The following is an 18,226-nucleotide window of genomic DNA, read 5'->3' as shown; positions in this document are numbered from 1 at the left end:
TCTAGCTTTAGGAAGTCTCATTCCACGTTCTTCTGCTGAAGATTAAATGGTTGTAAAGAATATCAAGATGTGGATAAGGAGAAAAAGGGTGCCATGAATATCTGAGTTGAATGGAAAGAATTTAACAGCTGCAGAATCACAGAAAGAAAAAACAGCAGGAGGGTCACAGTCACTTTTGAGTGTGGGGCAGCTGGACTGCATTTATACAAGTCCTATGAGCAGAAAAAAAAGCAGTTAAGAGCAACTAATTATATTTTTCTAGGCACTGAAATCACACAGTTATATTTAATTAATCAATGAATACAAAGAATTATTTTAAAACTATACAGTAAAATTCATCTATCCATGTGACAATCTGCACCTTAATTAGATAATTCAAAGTTCCTGCATGGTTCCATTAGCATAAACTAATGTGTTACATAGTTACTTCTTTAAAATGTTTATTTTAAATATAGGCTGTTTGTATTAATTTAAGTGGTCTATTATTTTAAAAGGCATTTCCTTAAAAGGGTTTCAATGTACAAGGATTAGTGAAGAGATCAGTGGTTGATAACAATTTCTTTTAACAGGTTAATTTCTATGGCAGGCATTTAACTGAACTTCTTACTACCATATATAAATCTATGTCCATTATCTTTGTCATTATGTGGTGTCAGCAAATTATGAAGTACTCAATTATTTTCATTGAAACATCAAGTTTCTGAAATCATTTAATGCAATTAGCTGCTTGTTATAGGCACACAGAACTCAGCTTGTGAGATATGGGTCAAGAACTTTCAATATTCTTATTCATACACAAATATAATTTTATCTGTTTTTATAATCCAGGCTTTTAGATGGAATCCAGTACTGTGATAGGTATTTTAGTACTCTGTGAGAACATTTCTCCATGTTTAGAAACAGCACAAGCTTTTAAATTCACAGATGTAAAATATGCATAGATATTATAAGGATATCATAGAGTAACAGGGATATTTAGTGATTTAATAAATGTTTAGTTAACCCTGAGGGATAAGAAAAGTCAAATGCTAGTGGAAACTGAATGTCAGTCCAGAGGTACCAAGGGTGGCACTTAACTCTGGAAATGAAATAAACATTTAAAAATTTCACAGATTCTTCCTTAAGTTAAAATAAGGAAAACCACTGGAACTGCTTAAAAAGTTCAGCCAGAATTATGGTTGTATGTGCCCAATAGATTTATCATTGCCTAAGAAAACGAACATAGCTAGGAAAAAAAAAGGTGGAAGAAAAAAGGCAGAAAAATACCCTGCATACGCCTAGTAGTGGAGGGAGAAGAGTACCTTGAGATTCTCTTTGAAACAGCCTGAAAGCCAGGACATTCTCTCTTGCACAAAGCAACAAACTCCCTGTAAGAAGCTCCGCTGACTAAGTTTCATACATTCTATACTAAATGTAATATAAATAATGCTGGAAGATTATTCAGATTGCACACCAAATGTTTGGAAGTTAGGAACTGCCAGACTTAAAACTGACCATGCCACCTTTATTTCCCTGTATCTGTCTATTTTATTACCTAATTACATCCCCCAGCTCAAGGGACCCCTTTTCATGTCAGTCCTGCAGAACTCTAAGTACAGGACAGACATGAATAATTCAACTGACTTCAGCGGAATGACATAATAGTTTACACCCATTTATAATCGCTTTAGCAACTGAGGGTTGCATTACAAAACTCAGAAGATGCCAAGCAAACAATGCTGATGCTTATTTTTGCCTTCTAAATATAAAGCTAGATGTCTGACCAGCCACTGAAAACTCCAGTCAAAAAAGAAACTTTATTTTCTCGTATACTCATCCGTGTGCTGTCAGTAAGCCCCAGAAACACCAGCAGCTTTATCATTCTCACAGTCCAACACTGTGACATGTAACATAAGGACTGGTATTTTGCATGTACAATACTACTCATTCTGTGGGCTAGAGAACTGATGATACCATGGTAAAACTTCAAAAGCTGCTTCTGTTTCAACTCCAAAATGTTGTTCTCTGATTTTGCTGGAGTCTTTTACAAACCAATTCTGTCCCTTGCCATAGATGGGAGCTAGACTGAGGCTGTGAAATACCTGCAAAAATGGATAAACCTAAAATAAGTCAATTGAATCACATCCTAAAAGTGACCTTTTTTCTCTATACACTGTAAATTAAGTCCAGGATTATTAGATGAGTCACCATAGCCATCTGAAGTTATCTAGTCCATTTCTTGTCTTTTGAGTATTAAAGAGGACCCGAGGGAAAAATGGAGAAAACAAGCTAAACAGCTACAAAGAAACAACCCCAAAGGGGGTAGAACAGAATAGTCTATCTACACTTAAAGAGTACGTGTAACATACAGAGCTATTCAGTTTGTTCTAACATGAATAGGCGAAATACTATCACTACACTATCACATTGTACAAATACATTTCAAATGGCCTATAGCCTCTAAGATGGTCCCAAATACCTACCTACACCTAGGCAACTCCCCAGGTGATGTACACCAATTCTAATACACGTGGCTTGCCAGGGAGAATGCCAGTGCACTCTGGGTTCTGGTCATCTCTTACGGTATAATCAATTCCCTATCAGCAAGCTTTCACAAGGGATTAGTAATTTAGAATAGTTCTGAGACTGCTGTAAATGATTCCAAACTGGGCCCCACTATCAGAAAGGCTGACAAAGGAAATTAAAAAAAAAACAAGCTGCAGGAAGAAGGAAGAGGGGATGTTTAGAGTGATGGCATTTGTCTTCCCAAGTAACTGTTAGGCGTGATGGAGCCCTGCTTTCCTGGAAATGGATAAACACCTGCCTGCTGATGGGAAGTAGAGAATGAATTCTTTATTTTTCATCACTTGCACACACAGATTTGCTTTCCCTATTAAACTGTCTTTAGGTCAACCCACAAGTTTTGTAACTTTTGCCTGTCCAGTTCTCTCCCCCACCCCACTGCAGAGGAATGAGTGAGCGGTTGTGTGGGGCTGAGCTGCTCACTGGGGTTAACCCACAACACTTCTTTATAGAATGTGATGATTACACAGTCATTTTAAAAATCATGGTTTTAAACTTTGTAGATGACCTTTATTCTTCACAGGAAATTAAGTCATTACCAAGTTTATGAATTTGGGTTTACGGTGCCCTCAAAACTGATGACTTCAAAATACTTCATTTATTCACCTTTTCTTGCATTCTAAAAGAAAGACAAATAAAAATGATTACCCTCAATCAGAAATATCACTTCCAGCTCTAGGTCTGAAGCAACAAACTACACAACAGCGAGATTGCCTTTTGGTATAAATTGGTATCATTACATCTACTTTAATGGAATATTGCTTGTTAACACCAGTCAGATTACATCTTGCTCTCCTTGCAAAGATTTAAGGTATCATGGCACATATCAATGCAGTGCTGTAGGAGAAGACTGATGACATTATTGTAGAGTAGACAATAAAGCTGAAAGGGCCAGTGGGATGACCTATCACTTTGTGATCTATTCAGTATATCATTCTCACTAACGCCCTGCGTACCTTGCTCATGAGACTCTGAAATGTTTTGCTGCACTTTTTGAATTCACAAATGATGTAAGATATTCTAACTTCCCTGCTTTCAAGAGGAAAAAAAGGAGAGAGGAAAAGACAGAGGAAAAAAAATGAACACAAAAAGCTTCTGGGCAAGGGGAGTTCAGATATGCAATGATGAGTCCCACAGAAGAGTCACAAACATAAACAACACATCTGTGCAATACAGCATCAGCTAATAGTACAAATTTGATCAAAAGATTACAATAGTTATTCATAATGGTGCTATGACATTATTTGACAAAGCAATGATATTAGCATGAACATAAACTTTCCTTAGAAAAAAACGTTATCTCTTGAGAATGATCTCCAAGCAAAGTCAATTGTCTGGATGAGTTAGGAACAATTCAGTGCTCTGAAGACATTTTTGATCTGAAGTCCACTACTAGAGCATTTCAGTATCAATGAACACTGTCCTGAGTAGAACTGCAGATTTCAGGATCTGCAGTTAAGTGTAACTTCTAAGAAGAGTTTCATCTAAAAAGAACTTCATACTGCAATCAGAGGAAGACCTGTAATTAGAACTGGCTTCAAACATATTTGTTTCACTCTCCTTGCTATGATTACCATAAGAATCCATCATTGTGTTCCATATCTTCCTTCCTACTATTTCCTATTAAAATGGTTGTTTTGCCATCTTTTTAAGTTACTTTAAAACAAAAATTCATTAGAATATTAACTCTTTTTAACATTCAATTTTCAAAACATTAAAATCTTAAGAGATTCTTTAATTGACTCAATACAGCTTACGTGTTGTAATTTTAACACGCTGTGTTCATATAGGAGAATAAGGTTAGCCAATGAAAAGGAGGGAGAAGGAGAAGAGGAGGAAGAGGAAGAGGAGGAGGAGGAAGAAGGGGAAGAAGAGGAAGAGGAGGAAGAGGAAGAGGAAGAAGACGAAGACGAAAAAGAAGATGGTCTGATACTGTACCTCCAAATCTGCACTTGACACTGTCTTACCAGTTAGCACAAACAACTACTTATAATCTAAGCTGCATGTCTGCATATGCATAGGTAAAACTAAAGATTAGACTGATGCAATTTAAGCCATTTTTAAAGAGAATTGGAAATGGTAAATCATAACATTGTATTGAGTTCTCTCTTCTTGCAACAACACTGTAAGAGATGTCTCTACATACAGTCTTCATGTTCTCCTTCACTGTATGAAATTTTCTCTGCTGTTCCTTGAGCAGCAACAGAAAGCAGGATAGGAGCTCCACGACAGAAAACACAAGACTGAGTTGAAAGAGTTAAACCTGGAAAAGATAGTCTAGAAACCTGAGAGACAGTAATGAAATTCCAAGAAACACTCAAAAAGTGCAGAAATAAAGACAAGGAATAGCACACTAGCAGACAATTATTTGGGCTTTCTGAACAACTTGTTTTTTCTCATAGAAATCCTGCAATTCTCATCAGCTAAGTGAAAGGCTTAATTTGCTTCAGTTCACGTAATCCACAGAGGTTGTCCTGAGGTCCAACAGCCCTGAAGGTTTGCCACAAACTGGCAGAGAAGGCTAACACAGATGTCTTATTTCAGGACCTGTGCAACTGGACACTGAAGTCTCCACTGCTAAGCAGTGTCCCAGACACAAGAAATATGTGTGCCATGTGAACCTCAATCTCTAAGGCCATAGTCCATAAGTTCTTCCTTGACCATGGAAACTAAAACACAAGCAGAGCAAAGCACTGGGTACAGTTCAGCAACTTGGTGAACCACATTAAGAAGAAAAAGAGAGGAAAAATTAACTTTAATTTCTAATTCCATTTACAAACACTAATGGTAAAGGAGTGTTTGTAGAGGAGGATGGTACCAAAATAAAATTGTTCCGAATGAATAAAAGAGAGCATCTTACTGCCTCATTTTTACCTGGACATACCTGAACAGCTGTATTCTTGTATTTCACTGAGCAAGAAATATAAGCTCACCTCATTACTCTAGATGGGTCCTTGACGACTATCACTGTTATTAAAAATTTATATTCCAAATGGCTTTTACATGTCTTCCTTGAGCACCAAGTGAGGTGAATGACACAAAAGTCAGCCAGGATCTATTTTATTAATTGATGCAAAGAGATTAGGTTCTAGATATTAAGCTTGTACAACCAGGCTCTGTCTGTGCCCCGGAGAGTTTCTGAGCCCTATTGTTCTACACTGGTAATAAAGCACACACTGATACTTAACCTTTTTGCCATTGCACCGAACACCAAAACCAACAAATTACTACATACCTACTAAAGTGCTTTTTGTGTATCTTGGGTGGAATTATCCTCATTTTAAATAAGATATCAAAATGCTAAATGCTGGAAAGAAACAGCGATCTGCAGATAGTTCCTAATTCCATGGTTATTTTACTGTTTTCTTTCTTCCAGGAAAAGGATATTTGAGGATACTTTACCTATGCATACAATTTAGGCTGCAAATTGGAAACTTTGAACTCTTCACAACATTGTTTGTGCCACTGCCTTGACTTCAAAGCAAAGCTAGAATTCCAAAATCTAGCCCACTGAGAACAATTCTGAAGATATGGGTAAACTTTTCCAGGAGTCTAAAACACATGTTACACAAGGCTTTCTATTTTAAAGATAAGGTAAGAACTGATTTCTGTCTCTCTACTCAAAGAGCTTTAGAAATTGACCCAGCACTGCAGGCAAATTCAGCAGAAACACTGCAGCTGGAGTTGGCAAATCCACTGAAATCACATATATCATTTCATAATGATACTGGTGCTGCCTGTTTTTACAGCATTTAATAGCATCTGACCTTATTAATTCCCATTTTTATTATATATTCATTGACAGTAACTGTCACAGCTTCCACTTAGGAACCAGAATTTCCACAAGATTTCTCTTCTGATCAACAAACTTTGGTGATTGAGGGGATCACCTAGCAGCTGTCAACTTTCACTTTGATAATACAGAAGCAGAACCAGTAAATCCAAAAAGGACAGCAATAGAAATAATTAAGCTTTGTAGACCAGGAAGAAGTGCTCTTGTGAAATATGACCTTTCCTTAGCTACTGCCTTTCTTTAGCCATCGTAAAAGTTCAAACGTGACTCATAAATATATGCTAGTCACCAGTCATATTAATCCCTAATTAGCTATTAATAGAAATTTATTCAAATTCATCCAATTAACAGCAATGGTACTGTCTGTATTACTGAGAGAATACCCAGGTTTTCTGATATTCTATCCCTTCACCACAAAGGCCCCTAATTCAAACATTCTGTCTTTTTTATTAGCCAGCCAAAACAAGGCTTTTAATTTTTTCATTCATTAATTTTTTTAACTCTGACCACATTACCTATATGATAAAGAAGACCCTAAAAGTAAATGCTCCAAACTGCAGGCAGGGTGGAGGAGGGTAGCAATTCAGTGTCTTTTGGGAATTCAAGTTGGGATCCAGGCTACAAATTCTCTTTGATTTTGCACAGTGCTTTCAGACCTACCATTAATATCCTTTACTTCTCAAGCCAGGTAAGCCCAGGAGAACTGCATAGTACATTCAGCTCTAGAAAAACAAGATTTCCTTGCATCACTACTATAAAACACTTTGCAGCTGAGCTAAGCCAAGCTGTGAACCAGACAGCTGCATTCACTGGAACTCAGCCCACCAGAAAGACTCCAAGACACAAACTGAAGGTGAAAATCTGTCCTGGTTTCAGCTGGGATAGAGTTAATTGTCTTCCTAGTAGCTGGTACAGTGCTATGTTTTGAGTTCAGTATGAGAAGAATGTTGATAACACTGATGTTTTCAGTTGTTGCTAATTAGCGTTTAGTCTAAAGTCAGGGATTTTTCAGCTTCTCATGCCCAGCCAGCGAAAAAACTGGAGGGGCACAAGAAGCTGGGACAGGACACAGACAGGGCAGCTGACCCAAACTGGCCAACGGGGTATTCCATACCCTGTGATGTCACATCTAGTATAGGAACTTGGGGGGTGGGGTGGGGGGATCGCCGCTTGGGGACTAACTGGGCATTGATCGGCAGGTGGTGAGCAATTGCACTGTGCATCATTTGTATATTCCAATCCTTTTATTATTACTGCTGTCATTTTATTAGTGTTATCATTATTAGTTTCTTCTTTTCTTTTCTGTTAAACCGTTCTTATCTCAACCCACGAGTTTTACTTCTTTTCCTGATTTTCTCCCCCATCCCACTGGGTGGGGGGGGAAGTGAGTGAGCAGCTGCGTGGTGCTTAGTTGCTGGCTGGGGTTAAACCATGACAAAATCTTAGTTATGGGTAAACCTCTCACAGGCACGCCTCTGGGGATACATTTTGCTACCTCTTAAGTCCTGTCATTCTTGGACTGACAGTTCATAGGGTCACACTTAACAACCATAGCAGGTTATGTTGTGTTTTACATCTGCAGGCCTATTTTACCCCCTTTGGGGCCACACGGTCAAATTGCTCATTAGCATGACTCAAATGGGGAGGAAACCCTCCTCTTCAAAAGAGAAAACCTACGTGAAAATCAAGAGTCCTTACTAGTATTTAGTATTTACAAACAAGGACACAGCAGAGCAATGACAGAATAAAGCAAAAATTACTTGTATTTCTATTTCTTATAAACATACAAGAAAAAATGAAGGTGTAGGCAAATCTCATTATTCTCATTAAGAGATGGAAACTGTCTATTTTTTTTTCTTTCTCGCTCTGTGTTTTTCTGTTGTCAGCTGTCTCCCCAGAGTAATGGGGAGTAATTCCTTTGACTCTTGGGGCAAGCCATGGAGAGGCTAAACTTTTTCAGCCCAGTAAGAGCACTTGGTAAGAACATTCACTTGTTTACAGCTTCCTACAGTGAATAAAGAAGAATTCCTTCATCTTTCCCTGTGTTTTTCCTGATTTTTCTGCCCTCTGCACCTCAGCATAATCAGAATAATATTAAACAGATACACTTATTCCCTACTAAAAAAAAAAAAAAAAAAAAAAAGATGAAAAGGCAAAATAAAAGAACATCATCCTCATTCACTGTGTGTATTGGCTTTGTGTGGCAAGGTTTTGGTAGCGGGGGGGGGGTGTTACAGGGGTGGCTTCTGTAAGAAGCTGCTGGAAGCTTCCCCTGCATTCGAGAGAGAGAGCCAATACCAGCCGGCTCTGAGACAGACCCGCCGCCGGCCAAGGCCAAGCCAATCAGCGATAGTGGTAACGCCTCTGCGATAACATTTTTAAGAAGGAAAAAGTTGGGACAGGCAGAATTTGGCAGCCGGAGAGAGGAGTGAGAACATGTAAGAGAAACAACCCTGCGGACACCAAGGTCAGTGCAGAAGGAGGGGGAGGAGATGCTCCAGGTGCCGGAGCAGAGATTCCCCTGCAGCCCGTGGTGAAGACCATGGTGAGGCAGGCTGTCCTCCTGCAGCCCAGGGAGGTCCACGGTGGAGCAGATCTCCACCTGCAGCCCGGGGAGGACCCCACGCCAGAGCAGGTGGGTACCTGAAGGAGGCTGTGACCCCGTGGGAACCCCGCGCTGGAGCAGGTTCCTGGCAGGACCTGCGGATCTGTGGAGAGAGGAGCCCACGGAGAAGGTTTTCTGGCAGGACTTGTGACCCCGTGGGGGACCCACGCTGGAGCAGTGTGCTCCTGAAGGACTGCACACCGTGGAAAGGACCCATGCTGGAGCAGTTCGTGAAGAACTGCAGCCCGTGGGAAGGACCCACGTTGGAGAAGTTCGTGGAGGACTGTCTCCCGTGGGTGGGACCCCACGCTGGAGCAGGGAAGAGTGTGATGAGTCCTCCCCCTGAGGAGGATGAAGCGGCAGAAAACAACGTGTGATGAACTGACCGCAAACCCCATTCCCCATCCCCCTTTGCCGCTGGGGGGGGTTGGTAGAGAAGCCGGGAGTGAAGTTGTGCCCGGGAAGAAGGGAGGGGTGGAGGTAAGGTGTTCTGAGATTTGGTTTTATTTCTCATTACCCTACTCTGGTTGATTTGTAATAAAGTGAGTTAATTTTCCCCAAGTTGAGTCTGTTTTGCCCGTGACGGTAAGTGGTGAGTGATCTCTCCTGTCCTTATCTCGACCCACAAGCTCTTTGTTATATTTTCTCTCCCCTGTCCAGCTGAGGAGGGGGAGTGATAGAACGGCTTTGGTGGGCACCTGGCAACCAGCCAGGGTCAACCCATCACACTGTGACAGAGCTGTATTTTATCCCTGGGCTTCTGAGTATGATGGCTCCTTCCAGATGTGAAAATACCACAGAAAGTGGAGGCCGTATCAGTTGGCACATGTTTCTGTACTGGAAGGTAATAAGCAAGCCTTCATAGTCTTTCAGATCCTACTCCTGCTCACGATCGTTCCTTAATTACAAGGTTTTAACTAAGCCTCTAACTATCCATCTCTATCTAGAGCAATAGTTTTTCTGTTTGATTTTTTTCTTTTCTTCTTGGCTCCAGGATAGCCCAGAATGGAGTCTGTTCATATACACACCAGTTTCATTGTGGCCTGTTGTGATCACTATTTGTCATAATTGACATTTTATATTTTACCTGGTTGTATGGTATTTGTATTGGTTTGGGATTGAGGGACCCTAAGTAAAATTCAAGCTGATGTCATTTTTTCTCTCTTTTGCAGCTTGAAGAATAATAACCAGTACCTCAGAGAGACAGGTTCAGACTCTTGTGCAGCATCCTAACTGTTCTGCAAGAAGCAGCTCTTGGAAAGCCATCGCACTCAGTAGCTCAGTGCCTGTGCTCAAAATCTGCCCAAATGCATACCAGTGCAACCACTGCTGCCCACCTAGGGGCTGGAAATCATAGACCATTCTGAACCATGCAGAAGAAGTAGAAAAGCCACAACGAAGGAAAAATAATTGCAGAAATAGAGAAGATGCTATTTTCCCAAGTATTAGAACACTAGAAATACCAGTTTGACGCCAAAGGAAATAAAAAATTGGAAGATGGAAAAGTCTATCAACTTCAGGTTTATAAGCATGTATGGAAATCTCACAAAACCATTTCTCATTCCAATCAATGAATAGCAGGACAAGACCAGAGTTAGGCTGAACAGCCAAAAAAGCAAATCCAGTTTACAAGAACATAGCGAGAACTAATTATCCGGTTTCCAAAACCATCCTGTCCAGTCACTGAGGCAATACAGGGATGTAGTACAAGTGACAGTTTTTTAGACGACTTTTGAAAAGGTAGCTCATAATCTCTGAATTCAATAATTCTTTACTCTTTATCTGTAGTCTGTTGGCTAAAAAATACAGCATTAAGGATAGACGGCACTTTTCAACTACAATCCAATACTATCATTTCTGCTTTAAAATTTCATACTTTTCAGGCAGTAACAGAAGAAATAGCTACACGCTTACACTATTTGAAATGAAAAGAATTATCCACATACAGTGAATGTGAATATGAAGGTTAACTGGTCATGGTGAGTAAAGTGAAGAATTTGCACATTCTGCTGTTCAAAGTAAGATAAGCTTTGGCCTGTGTGACAGGAATGGCTACTGTAAAAAGCCTTATAATGCTGATGGTTTCTTTCAGTACTGCTAGGCCAAGAGCTCTCTCTGTGTTCCTATTTGTACATAGATCGAAAAATCATTAGTGTCAAGAGATGTACGCAGAGTGATTATTGCTAACTTCTGAGTAGGTTCAACATATATTCACAGGTAATATTATAGAATGGACTTCATTTTCAGTGACACCATGCTAGCCCCACCACTGTTTAATTCATTTTATGTATAATAACAAAATTATTAGGACCTGGTGCAAATAGGTAAAAGGACAGGGGCTCAGGTGCAAGGAACCTATAAAGATAATTTATTGTGGAGGAAAAGGGATAAAGATGGACAGTAACAAAACTAGAACACTTTAAAATAATAGCATGAATGTTGCTGGCATCATATTGTTGGGTTTTGTTGCTATTCTGTTTTCCTATCATTACTGCAAATAAACATTTATTGTTAGGCACCAGATGTCCTCTAGACTTTTAGGTAAAAATTTGTCTTTGGGATGTACTTGAAGGGGTGGAAGAAAAAGATTGAAATTGTATTTGAATCTTCAAACATTCTTTTAGTAATATTTTTAAATAAAGTTTCTCCAAAAAAGACAATGTGCCAGACTCATGCCTATACTGTTAGAGTGAACATGCATGGTACTTTTCTCTGGCACTGAAGCCAACTGAATAAAATGACCTTTGCACATATGGTTACTCTCTTTTATCCTCCAAAAGAGAGTAGCAACCTCCTCACTGCCCACCAGGAGTGGTCCCAGGCCTGTGCTAACCCCCAACCTGTACCTGGGAATTGCAGTGACAAAAGCTAGGTGGCGAGGACCAAATCCCTGCCAGGAACCACTGTGAGGATTTAACAGTAGAAAAGATTGTGTGTTTATGCTCATGTAATAGTCCCTTGAAGTGTTCGATTTAGTAGTATAGAAACAGCTATTTAGAGATTGCCCCTACGACTTCCGACCATGAAAGCAGCCTGCTTTTCCAAATCTCCCATTATCTGCATCTTCTCCTCAACCTGCCTGCACTTCTGGATTCATGCTGCAGCATGAATACTGTGCTAGGACAGAGATGGCGTACCTTCGAAACACGTGGGATTATAAACTCCTATACTCCTGCACTTTTTGAATATTTACAGAATTGCCAGAGAGAATATGATCCTGTCCAAGCAATAATTTAACATCCACAACTTTTTCAAGAAGGCAACTGAAAGTTTAGATGTATGTAAGCAGCTGGTATTCCCATGCTGGTTTGCAAGAGATAATACATAGGCCAGATCATGACTGCTCGATGTATCCGTCAAGGAGTAGAACATGCAGAGAGAGGAACGTGTGCTGAGTGCATGAGGCTGCTAACCGAACATCTCTTGGACAAGATGGTGCTCTTTCTTTGCTGAAGCATTTAAGAATGTAAGCAAGCCAAAACCCTAAAACTGAATTGGGGATGGGGGAAAAGAGTTTTCCTCCAGCCAGAAGCGGTGATGCATATCCTTTTGTCTTTTCGCATTAATTCAAAATTTCACTCATTTCTAACAACAATAATAAAAATGGAATTGTGGTATGAGCATTAATAACTCATCACCATACAGAAACAAATTCTAGCATATGAAATACAAATACTGAACCATGACACCTACACCGATAAACTTGAAAAATGAGACTATTTCTCCTTCTGCTTTTTAATTATCCGGAGACAACATGCAATATTTGTATTTTATAAATTGTATAAATACCATGAATTATAAAAATATAACTATTTTATGAAGTTGCATTTTTTAAATTGAATAGATTTTGCTGATGATCTTTACAAATATACTTCCATAAAGTTCATGATTCCTTCAATTAAAAAATAACAAGCCTACACCCCTTGCTGAAGACATAATTTTTCTCTGAAGAAAGTCTGAAAGACTCATCAGCAAAACAACACTGCAAGCACTACCAGAACATGACAGAAAGCTTTGTACCATAGCTAAGAAAAGGTTTTTATGAAACTTGAAAGAATTTACCTTGACAAGAAGTCTGTGAAAGAGAGACGTATTGGATATCCATGTCGTATGATTTTGACCATGTCGAGGACACCAATATACTGCAGTTGAGCAGACACATAAAAATTGTCAAAAGTATCTGGCAACTTGGAGTTATTAGGCTTTATACAATGAACAGAATGTGGCGTGCAGTTCTGCAGTTTCCCAATAATATCTGAGAGTGATTTCTGTGGGAAAAAAAATCAGTTATCAATTATTATTGTGCAGCAAAGGAAACTCCTCAGCACATACGCTCTTCCTAACTTTTTAACATCATTTTCTCAAACAGCTTGACCTGGCCATGCAAGTGGCTTTCTCAAGCATATGATTTTTCTTTCTTCCATTATAATCTGTAGAGATTAATCCTGCCTTTAAAAAGTTGGGGGTTTTTTTTGGTAAAATTCTGCCCAGGAGATGTTCACTAACCCTGAGCTGTATTGCCACGGTGGTTGGGCCACCTCGTTCCAGTCTCTGAAGAAATGAGGATGTTCCTTTCTTTTTCAGTAGCTGTTGGGGAGAAAAGCACACACACAAGAACTTTAACTCAAGATGGGCAGTAAACCTTCATTTTCATTGTTACACAATTGACTAACAAAGGCAAACATTTATACAAATAGTTTGTCACAGACAATGATTTGAGTTTCAGAAAGAATTGGGAAAGTGGATAAATGTCCTCAAGTATCTGCAGAGCCATGACTGGCAAGCAAGTTTAGATTTCAAAAGCAGCTGTATACTGTTGGAAAGATAAAATACCTTTTCCAAACAACTTGGCAAAGCAATTTGACCTGGAATTCTACTGCAGAAGCAGGACTTGTGCAGTTAGTATCCCATACAGTCTGCCTATAAGTAGCATAATTCTGTAACTCTCTGAAAAGGTTCCTTATGTCTTTGGCAGATGCTTAAGTGAGTAAATGTAAGCACAGATCATTAAAAAAACCTTGAAGGCAAAACAATAGTACTAGTATTAAAACCCCCCTTCTTTCTTCTTCCTACACACGTGAATGCAGTTAACCTGGTTTTCTTTCTTTTTTAACCCATTTTCACCCATTATAGACATAAATTATCAGTTACTTCATAGCTCATTAGAACCAATGTTATCCTATACATCAGGGTTGGGGAAAAAATTTATTTTTTACTGTTCTACTTCCTATCTTAGAGACTAAAATGGCAATAATGATCCTAAAAGTGGCCCCAGAAATTACGGGGTTTATTAAACTTTCTACAGGAAGGCTGGCAAAATTATTGCATTCCAGGATTTGGCCAAGCTCTAGATTCAAACCTCTGTATCAATGACAGCCTTTTCACCTCTGACTTTTCCATTGCCCTTCTCCAGTCCCCTTATCCCCTAAAACTCCCCTTCTATCAAGTCACCATGTTCTGGCCTACTCCTGCCTTTTTCCAGTTGCATCAAAAAAGTGTATGTTTCCTCAGCTGGGCCCACTCAAGCCAAATTCCATTTAAAATATTGCAATGCAAGCAATTCTCTACTCCCTATGCTAAACTTTGGAGCTCTTTTTTATTTCAAATCTCACTTACTAGGATGCAGTAAGATTGTAAAGGCAAATTCATCCCCAACTTCAAAACAGGAAAGTAAAAGATCTGCTTGCTCCAGGACTTCTCATAAAAAGAACCACTAGCATGCCAATGACACTTCTCAGTTAAAGTTTACAAAATGATTGAGGAATATAACCAAAATAGTTTTCTCCACTTGACAGATAATGCACTCACACCCCTTCCTCCCAAAAGATTAAGCCACTAGTTCAAGACCATTTCCTGAGTTAATGGAAGAGCCAGGAACAACGCTTTGGATGCTAAAGTTCCTGCCTGCTGTCCTGTGTTGCACACTTCTTCCCATGGGAAAGAAGTGTTTGGTTCAGAATGAGGGAGAGAAAAGAAACGAAAAAAGGCAAAGACAAAAAATTAATTTAATTAAAACTCTCCAAACTTGGACAACTTTAGGTATGGGCTAAGGAACAAGACTACATCACTGAACTTGATGTACAAGAAGTATATCACTGTACTTCTCTGTTACCCTCTAATATACAGCTTTACTTTGGAAAATCCTGTACCTCTGATCTACAGAAAAAAACCCAACCATATATGTAAATTTGTTATCTCTGTTGAGAAGCTAGAACCTTCTCCTAAAAAATCTCTCTTTACCAGCAGAGTATTTTAAAGCTTTAACCAGAAGACATACCAAAAGCTTTGCAATAGATGAGTTCTTCAACTAACAGACAATGAAGCAAAGCGTTCATAAAGAGAAACAACGTAGTCAATGGAAAGGAAAGCTTCCTGTTAGTGATGTGCATTCATGTGACTAGACTTCTGCTGTATGAACTCGGAAACCCACTGATTCTTCCAAAGGAAGTGAGGGGAAGGCAACAGGGCCAAAGTATGCATTAGGAAAAGATTACAGAAAAATAAGGGAGCAAGAGCTGATGTGAGGAAAAGAGAGTTGTGAGAGTATCAGTGAAGATATATTCTATTTTATTTGAAAAGGGGACACAGTCTTCGTAAGTCACAGAGACTTGAGCTGACATCGCCAAATTCCTATGACTCCTTATGTGCTCCAAAATTCTGGCCAGCTATTAGATTTGTTCATGTCTATCTTAAGATGGATGCACTGTTTTCTTGGACCCTACTACAAGTAGAGTGGGGAGTTCAAAGAGGTAGACCATCCTTACCTTTGACAACATGCTCAAAATCAAGGGAAGAGTCACTTATGGAAAGGTAAACAGGTAGATACATGGCCATATGCAGAAAAATCTATAATTATATAACCTAACAAGTAGCTAGGACTGCAGATGACAAGCTGAAAGGGGAGAGAAATCACAATAAACTCCTATCTGACCTCTGAAAGTGTCTACTTCTCTTCGCTGGATATGGTGGAGTCTAGATGACTACCCATACACAGCAACATGAATACCTTCCATTTTGTGTTTCTCTCTGCCTACAGAATGATGTATGTTACAACTCAGATTTCAGATATAAAAGTAATGCCAGTCTCTTGTTGATAAGTCTTGCCTTAATGTCCCTCTTCCTCCCCCTCCCCCTTTCTTTTTTTTTTCCCTCTTTATCCCCTTTACCCTCAGCATAAACTCCAATAAAAATGCAGTGGTTAAGATTTTCCAACCTGTAGTCATTTTAATTGTAAGAAGAAAATGCCACTTACATTGCATTTCCAATTACAGTAACAAAACAACAAAACCAGCATTATTCCAGCCCATCACAGTGGATTTTCAAGGCTATGCTGGAGAAGTGAAGAAATTATTTGGGACAGCGCAGTTATAGATGTGGGCTTGATCCACAGAAAAATTTAAGCACTTACCTACTTCCAGCTCCTGCATCAGGTGCCTATTCCAAAATAACAAGTGTTGCTTTTTTGCCACTGGAACAGCTTAGATACCTGAAATTCTGCTTCTGTCGTGCAGGGCAGCACAGTACCTTGCTCAAATTAGGCCAGCTTAGTATCTACAAACTTAAGTGGTGTTCTGTCTCACCTGCACAGCTCTCCTCAAAGCCCACCTTTGAGAAGCCAAGCCATCCTTGCCTCTGTGGGCAGATGAAGGATGAAGTTCTTCCCACCTTCCACCTAATACCTAAAAGTTTAGAGCATTTTCACTGAATCTGGAATTTCTGACTTAATTTATCACGATTCCCAAAGGAATTTGAATATGTCTTCTCTCTCTCAAGAGAGTAACTCCAGTTTAAAAGCTATTCTGGACTGGTCAAAAACCTCATAGTTTCAGAGATCCCAGCTGTGTGGTGTTTTCCCCCTGGCTTGATAAGGCTTCTAACTTAGATGTGCTTTTCATACTTCCTTCCATGTAAGGGACTAGGATCTTTTTCACAGCCTTAGGAAGCTTCCTCTAGGAAACTGTTGTTATAGCCAAAAGGCACCTAAAGGCACCTTGTGAGGCCTCAGCTGTTTGCTACATATAGCCTTAAACCAACACCATTCACTTCAACTTTAGTTTTTCCACTGAGATTACTGACAAGAACAGTAGACAGGAATTATGCTACTATCAGCAGGGGTGCTAGAAGGAAAGTCCCATTGCTATTCTATGGATGTACTTGCATAAAGCCTTCCACAATGACATATGAGAGCAGGCTCCTTAACCCCATGACAGAATCAATTTTATGCAGCTGTAAGCCAAAAATAGCCATAAGATTCAAGAAGCCTGGCAAGCCAGCTGATGTATTGTGAGAACTGCTTGTTTCTTTTCTAGAAGAAGGAGGAATTCCAAAGCTCTGTCAAGAATGGACTCAGCAAATCATGTTACTCCTCCTCAAAAGAGAGATGTTCCATGTGACATGAACAATGAATTCTCTGATAGCCTCCAAAGTTCCCCCCTCCTTTTTTTTTTTTTAAACTTTTTTCACTGACGTAGCTAGCAGAAGAAGACACAAGTCCAGAAATGGGGAGAGTTTGATTTGATTTCAAATCAACTGGGAAAATTTACGTGCAAGTGACCTTTTAACATAACAATGTTTGCCAAAATGTACAGAGTTGATCTTCATACAAAACTAGACAAACTATCTTTTGCAAACCAGAAATCTTCTCAGGTTAACACAATAAAGACACTGAGGTTTTATTTTTGCTCTTCCTATGTCTTAATTTACTTAACTATTCATCATAAAGTCAGCCAAGGAGACAAAACAAAGAAGTGTTCCTATACAGCCAAAAACCAGTAATATTGCATCCACTGCTAAGCCCTGGAACCACGAAATCATGGAATGATTCAGGCTTGAAGGGACCTCATCATCTGGCCTAACCTTCTGCTCAGAGAGTCCAAGAAAGAGGCTCTTGAACCAGCATTATTGGTGTGAGTAAATTATAACCTGTTAATTCTCACTACCGCTTTAGTGTTGATATTAAGTACTAAATAATTTTAATAGTTTAATGACTACAGAGAATGAAGCAGAGAACAAGGAGCTTTCAGAAATGACAAAGTAAAAGAAAAATCTTCAAGAAGCAAAGAACAGAAAGAGTCCTAAATTCTTACCTTGCTGAGCTCAAAGTATTTCTTTGCTTCTCCACTTGCACAGGCTACCGATGGTTTTTTACTCAGCAAAGCTGCTTTACACCCTTTGATTTTAAGGGAATGATATGGAGGAACAAGCGATCCAGTTTGTGTCAGCTTGGATTGAAACAATTGATTGATGACTACATTTTCACTGGCTGG

General features: G+C 39.3%; 1 protein-coding gene across 6 annotated transcripts in view; it reads right to left on the bottom strand.

The window, feature by feature from the left end:
* Positions 1-18,226, bottom strand: part of MYO16 (myosin XVI) — a 393,567-nt gene that overhangs the window by 75,989 nt on the left and 299,352 nt on the right. For all 6 annotated transcript variants that reach the window (XR_003921201.2, XM_029999071.2, XM_029999067.2 and 3 more), the window contains exons 25-27: positions 18,047-18,222; positions 13,467-13,547; positions 13,023-13,228 (exon numbers count right to left, since the gene is read on the bottom strand). Coding sequence is in view for 5 of the 6 variants with exons in the window: in XM_029999071.2 (XP_029854931.1) it covers positions 13,023-13,228; positions 13,467-13,547; positions 18,047-18,222 (463 nt within the window). In the remaining variant the exon portion in view is untranslated. The remainder of the gene's footprint in view (positions 1-13,022; positions 13,229-13,466; positions 13,548-18,046; positions 18,223-18,226) is intronic.

Source organism: Aquila chrysaetos, chromosome 23 (assembly GCF_900496995.4).
Source record: "Aquila chrysaetos chrysaetos chromosome 23, bAquChr1.4, whole genome shotgun sequence".
NCBI lineage: Eukaryota > Metazoa > Chordata > Aves > Accipitriformes > Accipitridae > Aquila > Aquila chrysaetos.
Note: the sequence above shows the minus strand (reverse complement) of the source record. Positions and strands in the feature narration are given on the sequence as shown.